Source organism: Erithacus rubecula (genome assembly GCF_903797595.1).
Source record: "Erithacus rubecula genome assembly, chromosome: 6".
NCBI lineage: Eukaryota > Metazoa > Chordata > Aves > Passeriformes > Muscicapidae > Erithacus > Erithacus rubecula.
Window position 1 is genome coordinate 59862010 of NC_136688.1, and position 18665 is coordinate 59880674.

At 52.5% G+C, this 18665-nt stretch overlaps 1 protein-coding gene across 1 annotated transcript in view; it reads right to left on the bottom strand.

Moving 5' to 3' along the window:
- Window positions 1-18665, bottom strand: part of FANCM (FA complementation group M) — a 58738-nt gene that overhangs the window by 20284 nt on the left and 19789 nt on the right. Inside the window, exons 5-11 of the mRNA XM_079307888.1 lie at window positions 15252-15383; window positions 14353-14485; window positions 14102-14230; window positions 13581-13682; window positions 11843-12030; window positions 9698-9904; window positions 4982-5207 (exon numbers count right to left, since the gene is read on the bottom strand). Coding sequence (XP_079164014.1) covers window positions 4982-5207; window positions 9698-9904; window positions 11843-12030; window positions 13581-13682; window positions 14102-14230; window positions 14353-14485; window positions 15252-15383 — 1117 coding nt within the window. The remainder of the gene's footprint in view (window positions 1-4981; window positions 5208-9697; window positions 9905-11842; window positions 12031-13580; window positions 13683-14101; window positions 14231-14352; window positions 14486-15251; window positions 15384-18665) is intronic.

Consider the following 18665-nt stretch of genomic DNA (forward strand, 5'->3'; position numbering starts at 1 on the left):
GCACACAAACATACACAAATATAAATCACTATCCCAAATAATGGTAAATCCCTTAAACAGCCCTGGGTGGGAAGGGATTCCAAAGAATCACAGTTGAGAATGTGATTGTTTTAGGCCAGGTGTGTGAAGCTGGGAGAAAAATAATGAAGGTAATTTGCCAGAGTCTGTGCACACAAGATTTGGGGTGAATCTCTTTTGGGAATTAATGCCACAGAAGAGGAATCAGCCTGGAGGGCTCAATTCCAGCTGCCAGGAGCTGCAAGAGCAAACCCTGAGTGCAGAGCCCTGCTCGTGTCCTGCTCAGCAAAACTGGAAAAATGAACCAAAACTTCTTCAGGACACACTAAAAAATCCCAGATCAACACTGCTGTGAAGAATTTCTGACTCCAGTGTGGGAGATGTCACATTCCTGAAGAGATAACACCCAGGCCAAGGACCTGGGAGAGGGGGAAAAAAGAGACTTGAAGGAAAAGGAAATTAATAATTCTCAGAGAAGCATTTGGAATCATGGAATGCTGAGTGGGAAGGGACCCCCAGGGATCACAGGATCAGGAATATCCCAAATGGGAAGGGACCCCCAGGGATCACAGGATCAGGAATATCCCAAATGGGAAAGGACCCCCAGGGATCACAGCATCAGGAATATCCTGAGAAGGGACCCACAGGGATCACAGGATCAGGAATATCCTGAGAAGGGACCCACAGGGATCACAGGATCAGGAATATCCTGAGAAGGGACCCCCAGGGATCACAGGATCAGGAATATCCTGAGTGGGAAAGGACCCCCAGGGATCACAGGATCAGGAATATCCCAAATGGGAAGGGACCCCCAGGGATCACAGGATCAGGAATATCCCAAATGGGAAGGGACCCCCAGGGATCACAGCATCAGGAATATCCTGAGAAGGGACCCACAGGGATCACAGGATCAGGAATATCCTGAGAAGGGACCCCCAGGGATCACAGGATCAGGAATATCCTGAGTGGGAAAGGACCCACAGGGATCACAGGAATACCCCGAGTGGGAAGGCACCCCCAAAGTCCACCCACGCACCCACCCCACAGTCCCACCCTGGTGTCCCAAGGCTCCAGCTGCTCTGGCAGCCTGGGGCTCTCCCTCTGTGAGGACCTGCTGCCATCCAGCCCCAGCTGGGAACAGCAGCCTCAGGGCTGTGCTCCAGCTCTCTGGGACAGACACAGCTGATCCCTGATCCCAGCTGATCCATGGTCACCCTGGGACAGACACAGCTGATCCCTGATCCCAGCTGATCCATGGTCACCCTGGGACAGACACAGCTGATCCCTGATCCCAGCTGATCCATGGTCACCCTGGGACAGACACAGCTGATCCCTGATCCCAGCTGATCCATGGTGCTCCCTGGGACAGACACAGCTGATCCCTGATCCCAACTGATCCATGGTCACCCTGGGACAGACACAGCTGATCCCTGATCCCAGCTGATCCATGGTCACCCTGGGACAGACACAGCTGATCCCTGATCCCAACTGATCCATGGTCACCCTGGGACAGACACAGCTGATCCCTGATCCCAGCTGATCCATGGTCACCCTGGGACAGACACAGCTGATCCCTGATCCCAGCTGATCCATGGTCACCTGGGACAGACACAGCTGATCCCTGATCCCAGCTGATCCATGGTCACCCTGGGACAGACACAGCTGATCCCTGATCCCAGCTGATCCATGGTCACCCTGGACAGACACAGCTGATCCCTGATCCCAGCTGATCCATGGTCACCCTGGGACAGACACAGCTGATCCCTGATCCCAGCTGATCCATGGTCACCCTGGGACAGACACAGCTGATCCCTGATCCCAGCTGATCCATGGTGCTCCCTGGGACAGACACAGCTGATCCCTGATCCCTGATCCCAGCTGATCCATGGTCACCCTGGGACAGACACAGCTGATCCCTGATCCCAGCTGATCCATGGTGCTCCCTGGGACAGACACAGCTGATCCCTGATCCCAGCTGATCCATGGTGCACCCTGGGACAGACACAGCTGATCCCTGATCCCAGCTGATCCATGGTCACTCTGGGACAGACACAGCCGATCCCTGATCCCAGCTGATCCATGGTCACCCTGGGACAGACACAGCTGATCCCTGATCCCAGCTGATCCATGGTGCTCCCTGGGACAGACACAGCTGATCCCTGATCCCAGCTGATCCATGGTCGCTCTGGGACAGACACAGCTGATCCCTGATCCCAGCTGATCCATGGTCACCCTGGGACAGACACAGCTGATCCCTGATCCCAGCTGATCCATGGTGCTCCCTGGGACAGACACAGCTGATCCCTGATCCCAGCTGATCCATGGTCACCCTGGGACAGACACAGCTGATCCCTGATCCCAGCTGATCCATGGTGCTCCCTGGGACAGACACAGCTGATCCCTGATCCCAGCTGATCCATGGTCACCCTGGGACAGACACAGCTGATCCCTGATCCCTGATCCCAGCTTTTCCATGGTCACCCTGCCAGGCAGGGCACACACAATTCCCAGAACACTCCCCAGGCACAAAGAGGGAGCTGGGCAAACAGGAGTGCAGGAGAACACAAACATCCAGGGAGGTGATCAGGCTGTTTGGATCCAGGCTGGGATTCTCCCTGTCCTGCAGTCCTGGCACAGCCTCTCCCCTCCTTGGGAAGCAGCTGGGGCTATCCCACAGGTGATTATCCCACAGAACATTCCCACTTAGGGATGCCAGGCCCTGCCACACAAACAGCTTTCAAATGATCCAGGTTATTTGCCTTGTTTTTCTCCAGAACTGAGGTATTTTCATGGTTCTTGAAGTGGGAAGAGAGCAAGAATTAGCTACAGGCAACTGGAAAGGCATGAAAAGCCCACAGAGGACTAAACACCAAAGCAGGTAATGTTGGGAATGCTAAAAATCAAAAAAACCCATCATCATTAGGATAAAAGCAGCAAACATAGAAATAACATGAAACTGTAAAATCAAACAAAACCCACAGTTATTGATGACCCAAAACTGATCAGTGTGAAAGGAGGGAGTGGATGAATGGTGGAGAACCACAAAGAATGGAGAAAATGAGATTTCATCTGGACAAAAGCAAAAAGAAAAAGGAGTTAGTGGTAGATTGAAATGAGATTCAGCTCCCAGGAACAACAACATTAACATGCTCCTCACTTTAGCAAACTCCTAAAAACCTCCTAAACAACAAAACCCAAAAATCAGAGAGAAAAAGAATCTTAAAATACAAGATATTATGTAAGAGGGTCACAGAGTAAATGGATTTTTTGGCTGCACTTTTTGAAGGAGAGCTCTGAAAAGTGAAGGACACACTTGGTTAATGAGGGGGCAGCACAAGACATGGATCCTCCTGGAGCTAAAAAACAAGAGTGAAAGAGGGGTGTAAAATTAACAGAAATTGGATCACATGAAGAAGAACAGAAATGTATAATCTTTCAGGTAATGAGTGAGAGGAGCAGAGGAAATGGCCTCAGGCTGTGCCAGGGAAGGTTCAGGCTGGACTTGGGCAGGAATTTCTTCATGGAAGTGCCCAGGGCAGGGCTGGAGTCCCATTGCTGGGGATCCACTGCCCTTGGAGGTGGCACTGGGGGACAGGGGGCAGGGCTGGGGAAGGGCTGGGGCTCTCCAGCCTAAATGGTTCCACGGCTGTATTTATTCTGACAAGAAAATGAGGAGAATGCCTGAAATTCCCATGATAACCCATCCCATGACAGCTTCTGCCTGGGGAAAGCTGAGAATGGACTGGAGCCCAACAAGAGAGCAGAGATAAGAGCACACCCAGCTCACCCAGGGCTGCCAGCTTCACCCCTGATATCCTGGGAATGGGCACTGAAATGCAGAGAAAATGAGAAAAACAACTCCTTTCTTTGTCCTCTCTTGGGCTTCATCATGAGTGACACTGAAATCAGGAGCAGCCCCAGTGAAGGGATTCCACACAAGGCTGGTGCTCAGTGACCTGCACAGGCCAGGCCTGGCTGCAGCAGGGGCACTGAGCCCTGGCACCCTGGGGACAATGTCCTGGCACCCTGGGGACCCGCCCTGGCACCCTGGGGACCCTGGGGACAATGCCCTGGCACCCTGGGGACAATGTCCTGGCACCTGGGGACAATGCCCTGGCACCCTGGGGATCCTGGGGACCTGCCCTGGCCACCCTTGGGTTCCCAGAGCCCCAGCCCTGGGGAGCTGCTCCAGATGTGGCTCCCACCAAAGGCTCTGGGCAGTTCCAGCCCTGCAGAGCTGTCCCAGAGCAGCAACACTCCCAGCATCAGCATTTGCTGTGTGCCCTCCCTGCTCGTTTCTCTGTTCTAGGACAGACCAACAAATGCTCCAAAATGATTCTTTTCACTCCATGTTGTGCTCTGGTTGTTTGCCAGCTGCTGTGTCTGTTGAATCAGAAATAAGAAGTGTCCCAAGGCTTTCCCAACCTGCTGTTGGTCTTTACAGAGAGCACTGACATGGAGATGGAACATGGAAATTCCCAGGTATTTGTAAAAAGTAACTCTTTTTCCTATCTCAGGATTGTGTTCAGCTTTCTGAACACTCCCATGCCACTGAACTGCATCAGCTAAAAAGCCTCCAAGAGAATTTTCCTAATTTTCCTCCAAGAGATCTGCACAACTCATAACTATCCTACCCTTGATTTCTCCTTCTCCTCACACCAAAATCCTTCCTTTTCAAGCATTTCTGTTTCACTGTCACTTACAAAGGCAGGATGCCCAGAGCAGCTGTGGCCAGCCTGGGCCAGGGGAAGGTCCCTGCCCTTCCACCCCACTCCAGACTGAAATTCTGTGATGAGCATCTGCCTCTGCCTGCAGCTGGAGCTTCTGACCTTCAGTGGGTCCAGGGAGAAAGATAAGGGATGAGGAGGGCAGAGCTGTGAGGAAAAGCCCTGAGCTGCCAGAGTGACCCTGCAGAGCCCCAGGAGAGAGGCTGCAGGTGCTGCAAGCACCATAATCCTCTTACCAGGGCCACAGGCAGAGAGAGCAGATCTGTGCTGCAGGGAGCTGCACCTCCTCCCTTTGGAAAGCACCCTGGGCTCCTCCTTTTCAGCAGTGATAAACATTTTGTGCACTTGGGGGTTGATGCCTTCTGGAACCATCCGTGGGCTGTGCTGGTAGAAACGCAGGGTTTTGTTCCCTGAAATGGCTTTGTTGATGGTCCTTTTGTTACACTGGCTTTGGTTGTAGGTCTGAAAGAGAAGGTGAATAGATAAATCATCTGCTGATTGATTGTTCCTTCACAGCTTTTGATCCAAATTAAAAGAACACCTGGGTGTCTGTGGGGTTGCTCATTATTTTCTGTTCCCTCGGCAAGGTGTTGTTTGGTTTGGGGTTTTTGAATGGACCAGAAGCAGGCACAGCCCTCGCCTGGGGGAAGTGACAATCTGCCACTGATACAGGGATGATGTCAATTAGATTACATCAGAAACAGGGAAAGGAGCTCCAGCAAAATGAAAAAAGGCCAAAGATGATTTGTTGATGTCATGAGTGCTCTGAGTCCTTTTAATTACACTCCCTTCATTGTGCAATGGAGAAACCACTGGGGAAAGTGAGGAGAGAAGCTGGAGCTGCCTCTGGTGTGGGAGCCCAGGGTGTCCCCCTGGCCTCCTTGGGGGTCACAAAACCCCCCTGGTGAGGGTCTCAAAGACTCTGAGTGAGACCCTGGTGTCACAGGTGCTGAATTCCAACCCCTGGGGGAAGTTGTCAGCACAAGGAGAATGGAAACAAGCTGCCAAAATTAGTGAAGTGTAAATTAGATTGTTAAAACGTAGATAAATAGGGTTTTTTGGATGTTTATGATAAGGGACAGGTGGCCAAGATGGAGAATTTGGGGGGTGGACACCTTTTCCTCCTTCTTCTCCCTGTCATCCATGCTGGGTGACACGTTGGCACTCTTGGATTGGATGGGGTCAGGGCTGGGCCATTTAATAAAATTGTATTGTATTGGGAACATTTTGTAAACATGTAACACGTAGTACAAACTCTCTAAGATCAGCCCTGCCCTCAGCAGGCAGATCCCACCATGGGTGCCAGGCTGAGCAGACCCTGCTGGCCAGGCTAAAGGTGCCTGAGATAAGAAACAATAAACAATCCTTGGAACAAGAGAAAACCATCTCCAGCAATCTCTCTTTGGCTGCTTCAGAGAGAACCAGGGTTTGAACCACCTCATGTCCCTCTGGGGGGATCTTGGGGCAGAGGAGAAACCCCAGACTGGGACACCTGGAACCCAAGGAGGTTTTGTGCTGTGCCCCCAAAGCCTGTGAGACCCCCTGAGTGCCAGGGGGGCAGCTGGGCTGGCAGAGATCATCCCAGGGCAAGGAAGCTGCTCCCTCAGGAAAAGCTGCCCCCCTCTGATCAACCCCTCAGGCACCCCAAGAAATCCTAGAACATTTAAACCCCAGTGCTTTATGGCAGAAAAATGTTATCAAATTAACAGCAGCACAGAGTTGGGACTTTGGTGGCTTTTCCCTCCCCTGGGCTTGCCTGGGACACCCCAAACCCCATCCCAGCTGTTCCATGGGACACCCCAAACCCCAGGGGACACCCCAAACCCCATCCCAGCTGTTCCATGGGACACCCCAAACCCCAGGGGACACCCCCAGCCCCATCCCAGCAGCTCTAGGGGCCTGGGAACACGTGGGAGCCACAGAATGAACACTGAGCTCACAGCAAGGAAATTCCTGCTCACCATGTACTGACCCAAGTGGTTTGATTAAACAACCCCAAAATTAAACAAAACAAAACAAACAAAATAAAAATCCCAAAACTAAAACAAAGGTAAAAAAAAGCCACACATTAAAAAAAAAAAAAAACCCAAAAAAAAAACCCCAGAAAAAAAATCAAATCCCCAAACAAATCCCCATAAATTCATACAGGGACAATTATTTAAGGAAGAGGGAAGAATCTCCACATTGAGTCTTTTTCCAGTTCTGCTAAATTTAAAAAAACCCAACAACAACCCCAAAAAACACCCTTAAGAAAAAACAAACAAACCAACCAAGGTAATATTGGTTTGCAATTAAACTTACTTCCTGACCTCGAGATTAAAAAAAATATATATATATAATGGCTGTTCTACCTGGGGGGAGGTTCTGCTTCAAAGATATCTGAGAAAATCTGGACAACACAGTAATCCAGCTGCTTAAGTGAAGCTCCAAGGAATTTAAGGGACTATTTTATATCCCATTACAGAGCAGAGCTTTCAATAGTCACCAGCCTCTGTGAGCAGCATGAGAAAATATCTATTTACAACCTCTACTCAGGTTTATCATTTTAACTCTCATCCCTTCAAAGGGGAAACTTTTTTTCCCTCAGGGAGGATTCTTTGCAGTCTCATTCAGAATTAAATCCCTGCCACCTCCAAATCCCAGCCAGAGCTAGAGCATAGACTGGAGTAAGTGAAATAACACCCAGAGTCTGAAATTTTGGGTTTACAATTGATTTAGACAGATCTTGGGTTTAATGGCATGCACTGCCTTTCAACAGTGATGGGAGCAGGGAGTGCCCAGCCTGTCCTGCCTAAATGCTGCCCAAATGCTGCCCAAATGCTGCCCAAGTGCTGCCCAAATCCTGCTCCAATCCTGCCCAAGTGCTGCCCAAATCCTGCCCCAATTCTGCCCCAGCCCAGTCCTGCCCAGTCCTGCCCCTGCCCTGCCCAGTCCTGCCCCTGCCCTGCCCCAGCCCAGTCCTGCCCAGTCCTGCCCCAATCCTGCCCCTGCCCTGCCCCAGCCCAGTCCTGCCCCAGCCCAGTCCTGCCCAGTCCTGCCCCAATCCTGCCCCAGCCCTGCCCAGCCCTGCCCCAGCCCAATCCTGCCCCAGTCCAGCCCAGTCCTGCCCTGCCCTGCAGGCTGTGGCTGAGCTGGCCCAGCTGTGCTGGGCTCCCCACTCCCAGCACAGTGCCAGTGGCACATGGATAGGACAGTCTGTGCTCAGTGATTAATGATGGGCTGCAGGCCCAGCCTAAGGGGATTTGCACCTAAGCTGATCTCTCATCCTCACACGCAGGAGGGGCCACCAAAGCCAGCTCTGAGTGCCAGCAGTGTCACCAGCCCCAGGGGCCAGGGCCACCAGCAGCACCCCCAGTGTCCCCTCCCAGCCCCACACCCTCCTCTGCAGCCCTGGAAAAACCTGGAACCTCTGAGCTTCAGTTTGGTGACAAGGCAGGCTGGAGAGCTGGGGGTGCCCACCTGGAGAGGAGAAGGGTCCAGGGAGAGCTGAGGGCACCTAAAGGGATCCAGGAGAGCTGGAGAGGGGCTGGGGACAAGGGCTGGAGGGACAGGACACAGGGAATGGGACACTGCCAGAGGGCAGGGATGGGTGGGATATTGGGAATTCCTGGCTGGGCTGGGATTGCCAGAGCAGCTGTGGCTGCCCCTGGATCCCTGGCAGTGCCCAGGGCCAGGCTGGACACTGGGACAGTGGGAGGTGTCCCTGCCATGGCAGGGGTGGCACTGGAGATCTTTGAGGTCCCATCCAACCCAAACCACTTCAGGGCTCTGTGCTGGAGGCTCCTGTGACAGTGAATGGGAGGCTGAGCAGAGACTCACCCAGAGCTGCAGCTGCAGCTTCATCCCCAGGGACAGGGACAGCACCCTGGGAAGGGCTGGGGAGGTTTAGCTGGGTTTCAGGAAAGGTTTAGCTGGGTTTTGGGAAAGGTTTAGCTGGGTTTCAGAAAGGGTTTGGGTTGGGTTTCAGGAAAGGTTTGGGTTAGGTTCAGGGCTGGCACTGCCCAGGCTCCTCAGGGAACAGGCACAGCCCTGAGCGCTCCGGGAGTGTTCGGGCAGCACAGGTAGGGCCAGGCTGGGATTGATGGGCTGGGATTGATGGGCTGGGATTGATGGGCTGGGATTGATGGGCTGGGATGGATGGGCTGGGACTGATGGGCTGGGACTGATGGGCTGGGACTGATGGGCTGGGATTGATGGGCTGGGATTGATGGGCTGGGATTGCCAGGCTAGGATTGATGGGCTGGGATTGATGGGCTGGGTTGGGATTGATGGGCTGGGCTGGGATTGATGGGCTGGGCTGGGATTGCCGGGCTGGGCTGGGATTGCCAGGCTGGGATTGCCAGGCTGGGATTGCCAGGCCAGACTGGGATTACTGGGCTGGGATTACCGGGCTGGGATTGCCAGGCCAGACTGGGATTACTGGGCTGGGATTACCGGGCTGGGATTGCCGGGCTGGGATTGCCGGGCTGGGATTGCCGGGCCAGACTGGGATTACCGGGCTGGGATTACCGGGCTGGGATTGCCAGGCTGGGATTGCCAGGCTGGGACTGCCAGGTGTGTCAGCCACAGCAGGGCTGGGACGCCCCCATGGCCTGGCCTGCCCCATGCCCTGGCCTGCCCCATGCCCTGGCCTGCCCCATGCCCTGCCCCATGCCCTGCCCTGCCCCATGCCCTGCCCTGCCCCATACCATGCCCTGCCCCATGCCATGCCCTGCCCCATGCCCTGCCCTGCCCCATGCCCTGCCCTGCCCCATACCATGCCCTGCCCCATGCCATGCCCTGCCCCATGCCATGCCCTGCCCCATGCCCTGCCCCATACCATGCCCTGCCCCATACCATGCCCTGCCCCATGCCCTGCCCTGCCCCATACCATGCCCTGCCCCATGCCCTGCCCCATGCCCTGCCCCATGCCCTGCCCTGCCCCATGCCCTGCCCCATGCCCTGCCACTCACCCTCTCCTCGCGGCCCCGCGCCAGCAGCAGCACCACGCGGCCGGGGCGGCGGCGGCCGGTGCGGCCCATGCGCTGCAGCAGGCGCACGGGGCTGCGCTGCGCGTCCAGGCACACGATCAGATCCACCTCGCCGATGTCCAGCCCCTCCTCGCCCACGCACGTGCACACCAGGGCGTTGTAGCCGCCCTCCCGGAACCGCTGCACCACCTGCGGGGACAGGGGCACGGGCTGGGTGGAGAGATCTGTGCCCTGAGACAGACCAACTGTGCCCTGAGACACACCAACTGTGCCCTGAGACAGACCAACTGTGCCCTGAGACAGACCATCTGTGCCCTGAGACAGACCAACTGTGCCCTGAGACAGACCAACTGTGCCCTGAGACAGCTCATCTGTGCCCTGAGACAGACCAACTGTGCCCTGAGACAGACCAACTGTGCCCTGAAATACTCATCTGTGCCCTGAGACAGACCAACTGTGCCCTGAGACAGCTCATCTGTGCCCTGAGACAGACCAACTGTGCCCTGAGACAGCTCATCTGTGCCCTGAGACAGACCAACTGTGCCCTGAGACAGACCAACTGTGCCCTGAGACAGCTCATCTGTGCCCTGAGACAGACCAACTGTGCCCTGAGACAGACCATCTGTGCCCTGAGACAGCTCATCTGTGCCCTGAGACAGACCAACTGTGCCCTGAGACACACCAACTGTGCCCTGAGACACACCAACTGTGCCCTGAAATACTCATCTGTGCCCTGAGACAGATCATCTGTGCCCTGAGACAGACCAACTGTGCCCTGAGACAGACCAACTGTGCCCTGAGACAGCTCATCTGTGCCCTGAGACAGATCATCTGTGCCCTGAGACAGACCAACTGTGCCCTGAGACAGACCAACTGTGCCCTGAGACAGCTCATCTGTGCCCTGAGACAGACCAACTGTGCCCTGAGACAGACCAACTGTGCCCTGAGACAGACCAACTGTGCCCTGAGACACACCAACTGTGCCCTGAGACAGACCAACTGTGCCCTGAGACAGACCAACTGTGCCCTGAGACAGCTCATCTGTGCCCTGAGACAGACCAACTGTGCCCTGAGACAGCTCATCTGTGCCCTGAGACAGACCAACGGTGCCCTGAAATACTCATCTGTGCCCTGAGACAGACCAACTGTGCCCTGAGACAGACCAACTGTGCCCTGAGACAGACCAACTGTGCCCTGAGACACACCAACTGTGCCCTGAGACAGACCAACTGTGCCCTGAGACAGACCAACTGTGCCCTGAGACAGCTCATCTGTGCCCTGAGACAGACCAACTGTGCCCTGAGACAGATCAACTGTGCCCTGAGACAGACCATCTGTGCCCTGAGACAGACCATCTGTGCCCTGAAACAGCTCATCTGTGCCCTGAGACAGACCAACTGTGCCCTGAGACAGACCAACTGTGCCCTGAAACAGCTCATCTGTGCCCTGAGACAGATCATCTGTGCCCTGAGACAGACCATCTGTGCCCTGAGACAGACCAACTGTGCCCTGAAACAGCTCATCTGTGCCCTGAGACAGATCATCTGTGCCCTGAGACAGATCATTTGTGCCCTGAAAACTCAACTGTGCCTAAAACAGGTCATCTGTGCCCTGAGACAGATCATCTGTGCCTAAAACAGCTCATCTGTGCCCTGAAACAGATCATCTGTGCCCTGAAACAGCTCATCTGTATCCTAAAAAACTCATCTGCACCCTAAAAAGTCATCTGTGCCCTAAATTACTCACCTGTACCCAAAACAACTCATCTATACCCTAAAACAGCTCACCTGCACCCAAAACAACAAAATTCCATCTTTTTAAACCTCCAGCTGCTCCCTGTGGCTGTAGCCCCTGCTCAGTGTCACCTGGAGCTGCTCCCTGTGGCTGTAGCCCCTGTTCCATTGTCACCTGGAGCTGCTCCCTGTGGCTGTAGCCCCTGCCCAGTGTCACCTGCAGCTGCTCCCTGTGGCTGTAGCCCCTGCCCAGTGTCACCTGCAGCTGCTCCCTGTGGCTGTAGCCCCTGCCCAGTGTCACCTGCAGCTGCTCCCTGTGGCTGCAGCCCCTGCTGGCCCTGCCCAGTGTCACCTGGAGCTGCTCCCTGTGGCTGTAGCCCCTGCCCAGTGTCACCTGGAGCTGCTCCCTGTGGCTGTAGCCCCTGCTGGCCCTGCCCCTGCTGTGTCCCACGAAGCTCATGGCGCGCACGGCCGGCCGCAGCCGCGCCAGCAGCTCGGCGATCTCCTGCACGCTGTCCCGGAACGAGGAGAAGATCATCACCCTCGTGTCCTCTGCTGAGCTGCCTCTCTCCTCTGCACCTGCTGCATGCCAAAGGGACAGGTGCAATGGGATTAGCAGTGGAAAAGGATGGGGTACCCCCCACACAAGTTACACATTCACAGCTCCTGTCTCATCAATGGGACAATGGGCAGAGCGTGCTCCAGGATCCACTCCCTGAAAAATTCCTCTCTGAACCAAAGCAGCCTCTAATTATGGAGAAGGTGAGAATGAGAATGACTTTATCTGAGGTGCTGTTACTAAAGTCACTCTGAACAGCTGGGCTTGGATGGGAAGTGTTTTGCAATGAAGTTGACAATGCTGCTGTCTCTGTTTCTCCAGTTCAGAACCCTCAGGACAGCAGAACCATCATCCCACAATCCCAGACTGGTTTGGGTTAAATCCTTAAATCCCCCCCAATGCCAGCCCTGCCATGGCAGGGACACCTCCCACTGTCCCATTGCTCCAGCCCCAGTGTCCAGCCTGGCCTTGGGCACTGCCAGGGATCCAGGGGCAGCCACAGCTGCTCTGGGAACTCCAGCCCAGCCAGGAATTCCCAACTCCTGGGAATTCCAGGGATCCAGGGGCAGCCACAGCTGCTCTGGGAACTCCAGTCCAGCCAGGAATTCCCAACTCCTGGGAATTCCAGGGATCCAGGGGCAGCCACAGCTTCCCTGGGCAATGAACGGAACAGAAAGGGCTGGTGCTGTTCCAGGTATGGCTGATGACTTTAGGCATGAATTCCCTCCCTTTCCATCTCAAATGTAGGGATTTTAAAGTGGAGGCAAAAGAAGGGAAACAGGTTAGGAGGACAGAAAGAACTCTGAATGGGAAAGAGGAAAAAAAGAGTGAATTGTATTAAATGCATTGGGACTTATCCTAAAGTTACAAACCCAGAAATGGGAAACAAAACTGCCCATTAGCATCAGTCATTTCAAAGGTTTGCTGAGAACACTGAGAGGAAAAAAAAAAAAAAAAAAACATAAAAAAAGAGGGAAGGGCAGGTCAGAAATTATCAAACTTCACAGAGCACAAAGATCCAAATGGACAAGATAAAAAGTGAACCAGATGCAAAACAAATGTTGTTATTACTCATGTAATCATTCCAAAGGCTGGAATCAGGAAGCTGAAACATCCCAAAACCAAAGAGATCTGAATGATGTCCTCACCAAGGTGAAAAAGAATGAGAGACTGGGCAATGTAACTGAAGGGTTTGAACTTCAAATTGATGCCTCAGAGTTGTTAATTGTTATCCTCAGGCTGGATATCAGAACTTTTATCCTTAAGGCTCTCAAATGTGTTCATGGAGCTCTGCAGGAGGGACTGGCAGCAAAACTGGGACAGGATCAGCAGGAAACATGGCAGCCCCAGGAATGAGCTCCCTATCCCTGTTTTACTCAGCTGTTAGAGCAGTTTATATCAAATTAATAATGAGAATTTATAGGAAGCTTTACCTCATAGAAATCTGGTGGTGAAGTTCTTCTAGAGGGGAAGGTGCACAAAGAATCAAAGCAATAAAGCAGCACAAAGGAAGAAATCAGAAGGAGATTCCTTGTTTCCACTCCCAGTTCTCCTCTGAGCTCTTGGTACTCACCAGAACTTCTCTCTTTCCAGGTTTTGAAGTGTTCTACTATGATTTCTTCCAATTTCTTTAATTTTGGATGGCTGTAGATAAATTCCTTTTTCTTTCCCAGTGCTGGAAAGGAAATGAAGTAATGAAAGATGCAAATAAACCTGGAACAAGCAGGAAGGCTCAGTGAACTCCATTCCCTCCCACTGTAATTGAGTCAGACCCAAAAGCTGATATTGGTTCTAAACCAAACAAACCCCTGACAGAAGAACAATTGTTAACCCAAAATTTTGAGCATGAGCTGTTACTTCTGTTAGAATCACACTGAAAAAGCCCTTCTGTGAAACAGTTGTATTTTAACCTTCATTTTAGAGCAAATTAAAAACTTCAAGCATAGAGAACTGGATTGACAGTAGCTAAAACCACTGAGGGAAGAGAGAGAGGGAGGGGGAGACAACACTGGGAATTTAATCTGGAGCAAAGAGCAGCAGCCAGTGCAGCACAGCTTTAGACAGAAATATTGTGTTCCAGAGGGGAATCCTGACCTGTTGTGCTCTCACCAACAGCTCCAGGGCCAGGAGGCACAGCAATGTCTGAGAACTTGTCCTGCAGCTGCAGGTAGATCTTCATGAAGTCCTCGTTGCGCCCCAGCTCGGTCCTGCTGCGGGACAAGCCTGGGAGAGAGTTGGGACAGCTCAGGACTGCCCTGCCTCCCAAACACACCCTAACACCAGCAACAAGCCCTCCTCCTTTAGGGTGCAGAGCAGGGAAGTGCCAGTGCAGGAAGGACACTCACCTTTGGATCCATCCATGATGCCCCAGAGGAAGATGAAGAGCGAGCGCAGCCCCACCTGCAGCAGCAGCTCGTACCCGTGGTACAGGCTGATGCAGAGGGCAAAGTCTCCTTCTATGATGCCTGGGTGGATTCCCTGGGCACAAAAGCAGATCAGAGTGGATCAGGAAGTGGCTGAGGAGCAGGGATCCCACTGCAATTCCTGCCCTAAAGCAGTGACACCTGAGGAGCAGAGCAGAGCCCAGAGGGATGCCCAGGGAGCAGCCTGGCCATCAGAGCCCTTGGGCTGCACAGTGCTCAGTGAAGAGAATCCTCAAAACAGCTCCAAAATATCTCTGCTATCTCCCAAAACCAGCTCATCAACCCTCACACTCTGAACCATCAGCACCTGGGAGAACCAGGATCTCAGGCACATCCAGCCAGGCTATGGAATTAAATCAGGAAAGTTGCCTTGCTTGCAGTCAAGGAGATTGCCCTTTGCTCTTTTTGAGGCACACAGACCATTTTTAGGCAATTTTCTTTAAGTTTAAAAAATGTTGCCATTCCAGGAGGATTTACCAAAAAACAGGAGCAGGAATTTCCCTTTGAGGGGAAAAGGAAAACTTCTCTGTCAGTGATTACAATGTAAATTTTCAAAGCAATTTCATTTAAATTGAGTTCTTGATCTTTTCCTTAGCTATTCTATAGTGGCATCCAGAAACGTGGAACAATTAATAACATTTTATAGATTGCATAAATGATCTTAAATATTCTTCCCATCTCAAACCATGCTGTGATTCTATGATATTTTATTCCATGGCTAAAAACAGAACTCTACTTAAAATGTCTCCGGAAATAATGTAACAATGGATTATTCCTATTTATTCCCTGCTTTGATAGCATGAAATAAATAAAGAACTTACTGCATGTTGTGCAGAGGGGTTCTTCCTGTACTGATCCCTTGCCAGGATGAGCTGGTACTTGGTCAGGTTGGGAATATCCTTCCTGGATAAAACTCCCACCTTCATCAGGCGCCCAGCAAACGCCTCCAGCACCTGCAACCAAACCCAGCACAGCTGAGGGGGGCTGAGCCCCTGGAAATGATTTTATTTTGATAGATCCTACACAACAAAACATCAGCAGCTCGTTGGATTTATTTGAGACACAGGATTTTTCAAAGTGAGCTGAGTTCTGAGTGCTTTGTTACTGTACCAGGTGCTCTGCCTCAGTGCAAGGTTCTCCATAATCAGGATGTTTTTAGGTGAATTCCTCAAATTCCTGCAGAGCACTTGGACAAGGCTCTCAGGCACAGGGTGGCATTGCTGGGGTCAGGAGTTGGACTCCATGACCCTTGGGGGTCCCTTCCCACACCCTCCTGGCCCAGGATAACCCTGGATCCATCCAGGAATCAAAGAGGGAAATCTCCTCTGGGATCAGGAGAGAGGGAGGGGAGTGGGATGGACACCCAGGCACAGCACAGGGGCTGCAGCTCCCTCCCACTGCTCACACTCCAGGGGCATTTTGACCCCAGGAGCAGCTGGATTCACCTCTGGGAAGGAGAGGCCAGCATGCCCAGAGTGTGTGTGTGAGATGGGGCCAGGACACAGGAGCAGAGGAACAGGCCCAGGGTGCCCCCTGTGCTGCAGACCCCACCCCACACACAGCTTGTGCTCCCCCATCACATGCACCTGCTTTCCACCTCGCTGCAGCAAGGACAATAACCTGCACTAATGCATCCTAATCCTGTTTTTCCTCTTTGTTTCCCCAGCCTTAGGTGGTCAGGATTTTTCCACAGACTTAAGTTTGGCCTGAGCACTAACTCTGCCATAATTGCAGTAATCAGATTTGTCCTGAAAACACTGTTTACAACCTGTTGGCCCCCTTGGCCAAGGGCCCCAAAAACATCCCAGGGCACAAGAACAGCCTTTTCCAAAGCTGACAGACACTTTTCCATGCACACAGTGCTTCCCAAGCCCTCCAGGCACTCCAGCAGCAGCACAGCTGCCCTGCCCTGCCAGGGCCATGGTGTGACAAGTGCTTAATCCCTTTAGTGTCCCTCCAGCCCACTGAAAAGCACCCAACTAAACCAATAAAGCCAGGCCTAGGTCAGGCTTCCAGCACTGACCCCAGCAGGCCTGGAGCTGGTGGGGAGCAAAGGTCCTGACAGGTAAAGAAAGGCACGTGCAGAACTCAGCCTGTGCTTATCCCTGAGGAGGAACATCCCACCTGTGGCTCCAGGCACTCCCTGTGCTGGGCTCCCACATCTGCCAGGATGCACAAACATCTTTACAAGCACAAGCTGCTCCTGCCTGGCACTGCAGGGGCAGCTCACTTTAACTTGTCTGCTTACTTTGATTATTTCATAGTTCAGTTTATAATATAATTTAATTATAGGCCTTCTATTATCTTATCAGTCTGTGTGCAGAGCCTGCATGGCATTAAAATGAAATCAGAATGACAGAATGGAATGGTTTGGGTGGGAAGGACCTTAAATCCCCCCCAGTGCACCCCCTGCCCTGGCAGGGACACTCCCCTGTCCCAGTGTCCAGCCTGGCCCTGGGCACTGCCAGGGATCCAGGGGCAGCCACAGCAAATCTGGCAATCCCAGCCCAGCCCCAAATTCCTTCCCAATACCTAATCTAAATCCAATCTAAATTCCTAAGGAACAGAGTGGGAATAATTGCCATCACAATGACAGCAGCACTCATCCCCCAGAGAATCCCAAATGCAAGGAGAAGTTTGGGAGGGCAAGGGGAAGTTGTGGCAGCCCTGGCTGAGCTGGGGGAGCTGTGCTGGGGAATTTCCACCCTGCCCTGCCAGCCATGGCCACAGGTCACTGCAGCCAGCAGGATAAGCAGCTTACAGCAGATAAAGGGAAATCACAGACATGGAGCCAGGATTCTGAGAGCTTTGGGGCACTTTGGGCTGCTCCTCTCCCCTGGCAGGGTGGGGAGGGGCTGGGCTGCAGTGCCAGAGCAGCTGTGGCTGCCCTGGAGCCCTGGCAGTGCCCAGGGCAGGCTGGACACTGGGGCTGGAGCCTGGGGCAGTGGGGGTGGCAGTGGATGGCATTTAGGGTCTCTCCAAAAACCATCCCATGGCCTGGGGCAGCCCCTCCTGACCCCTGTCCCAGCCCAGCTGGGCACAGCACTCCCAAGGGGCTCCAGGGCCCTGCCCAGCTCTCCTGTATCCCCAGGGCAGCTGCCTCACACTCCATCCCCAGGCATTCCTTCTAATTAAGGCTCATGGATTAATTAAGCCAAATAAACCATTAACACCTCTGACACCACCAACAAGCAAACACCAACTGGAGGCTGCAGTAGTGCCAGGAATTTTTGGAGGAAAGGGAGGGGGGAAAGAAGAAACCAAATGTTGTTTTCTTAAAATACAGCCAAAACCATTCACCAAGCCCTGGGAAGGCTGAATGCACATGGAACTCATTTCTCATATTAGTGAGAACAAGATCAAAAATGCAGTTTAGTTTTAGGGGTTTACAATTCAAAACTCAGGTTTTTATCACAGAGTTTGTTACTGTTCTGTTGTTTTTCAATCCAGCTGTACCTGAGGAGTCCCTTTAAAAGGACAGAGACAGAGATGTCAGTGCCAGCTGACAGGAACAGCTATTGACCAAATAAACCAAAATGCTGGCCACGAAGGAAGAACTCAGTGCTCTTTATTTGAATGGATCCCACTGGAATAGCTCACTACCCTCCCATCAAACCCCAAACCACTGGACATGAGCACACTTGAAATGCTGAGGATGAAGCTTAAACTATATCTCAAGTAGTGGAAATGGAGTCAGGCTTTTTGAAAATGTTCCTCTTGAAAAGAAATTAATGTTTTCATTAAAAAGTAATGGCCATTAAATCTGATATTTCAGCACTGGTTTATGATTTCCTATACTTGTTGCAGAGCTTTTTTTTTTTTTTCTAAAAAGCAATTTCCATTACCTGTACTTTTGTGTTTCATCCCTTGACCTAGTTTCTAACATATAAGAAAATGATATTGTCCCTGTTTGCTCAACGTCCACCCCTGTCTGATTTAATCACCTTCTGCAAAACAAACCTGGGGCTGTTATGAAAGACAGCAGGATCCAGTCACCAGGAGCTGCAGAACTACCAGGGAACAGTAAACACAACCTACTTAGGAGAGCCTCAGCAGCAGGCACTGCTCACTGATTACATTTATCTTGCCTCCATACCTTGGTTTTTAATTAAAAAGATAATACTTCTGGGAAAGTCCCCTCAGCCTTTCCAAAACACTCCAGTGTCGTGTTACCCAAGCACAGGCACAGAATTCACTGCAGTTAATTGCTGAGGAGCACTGGAGGCTCTCTCCAG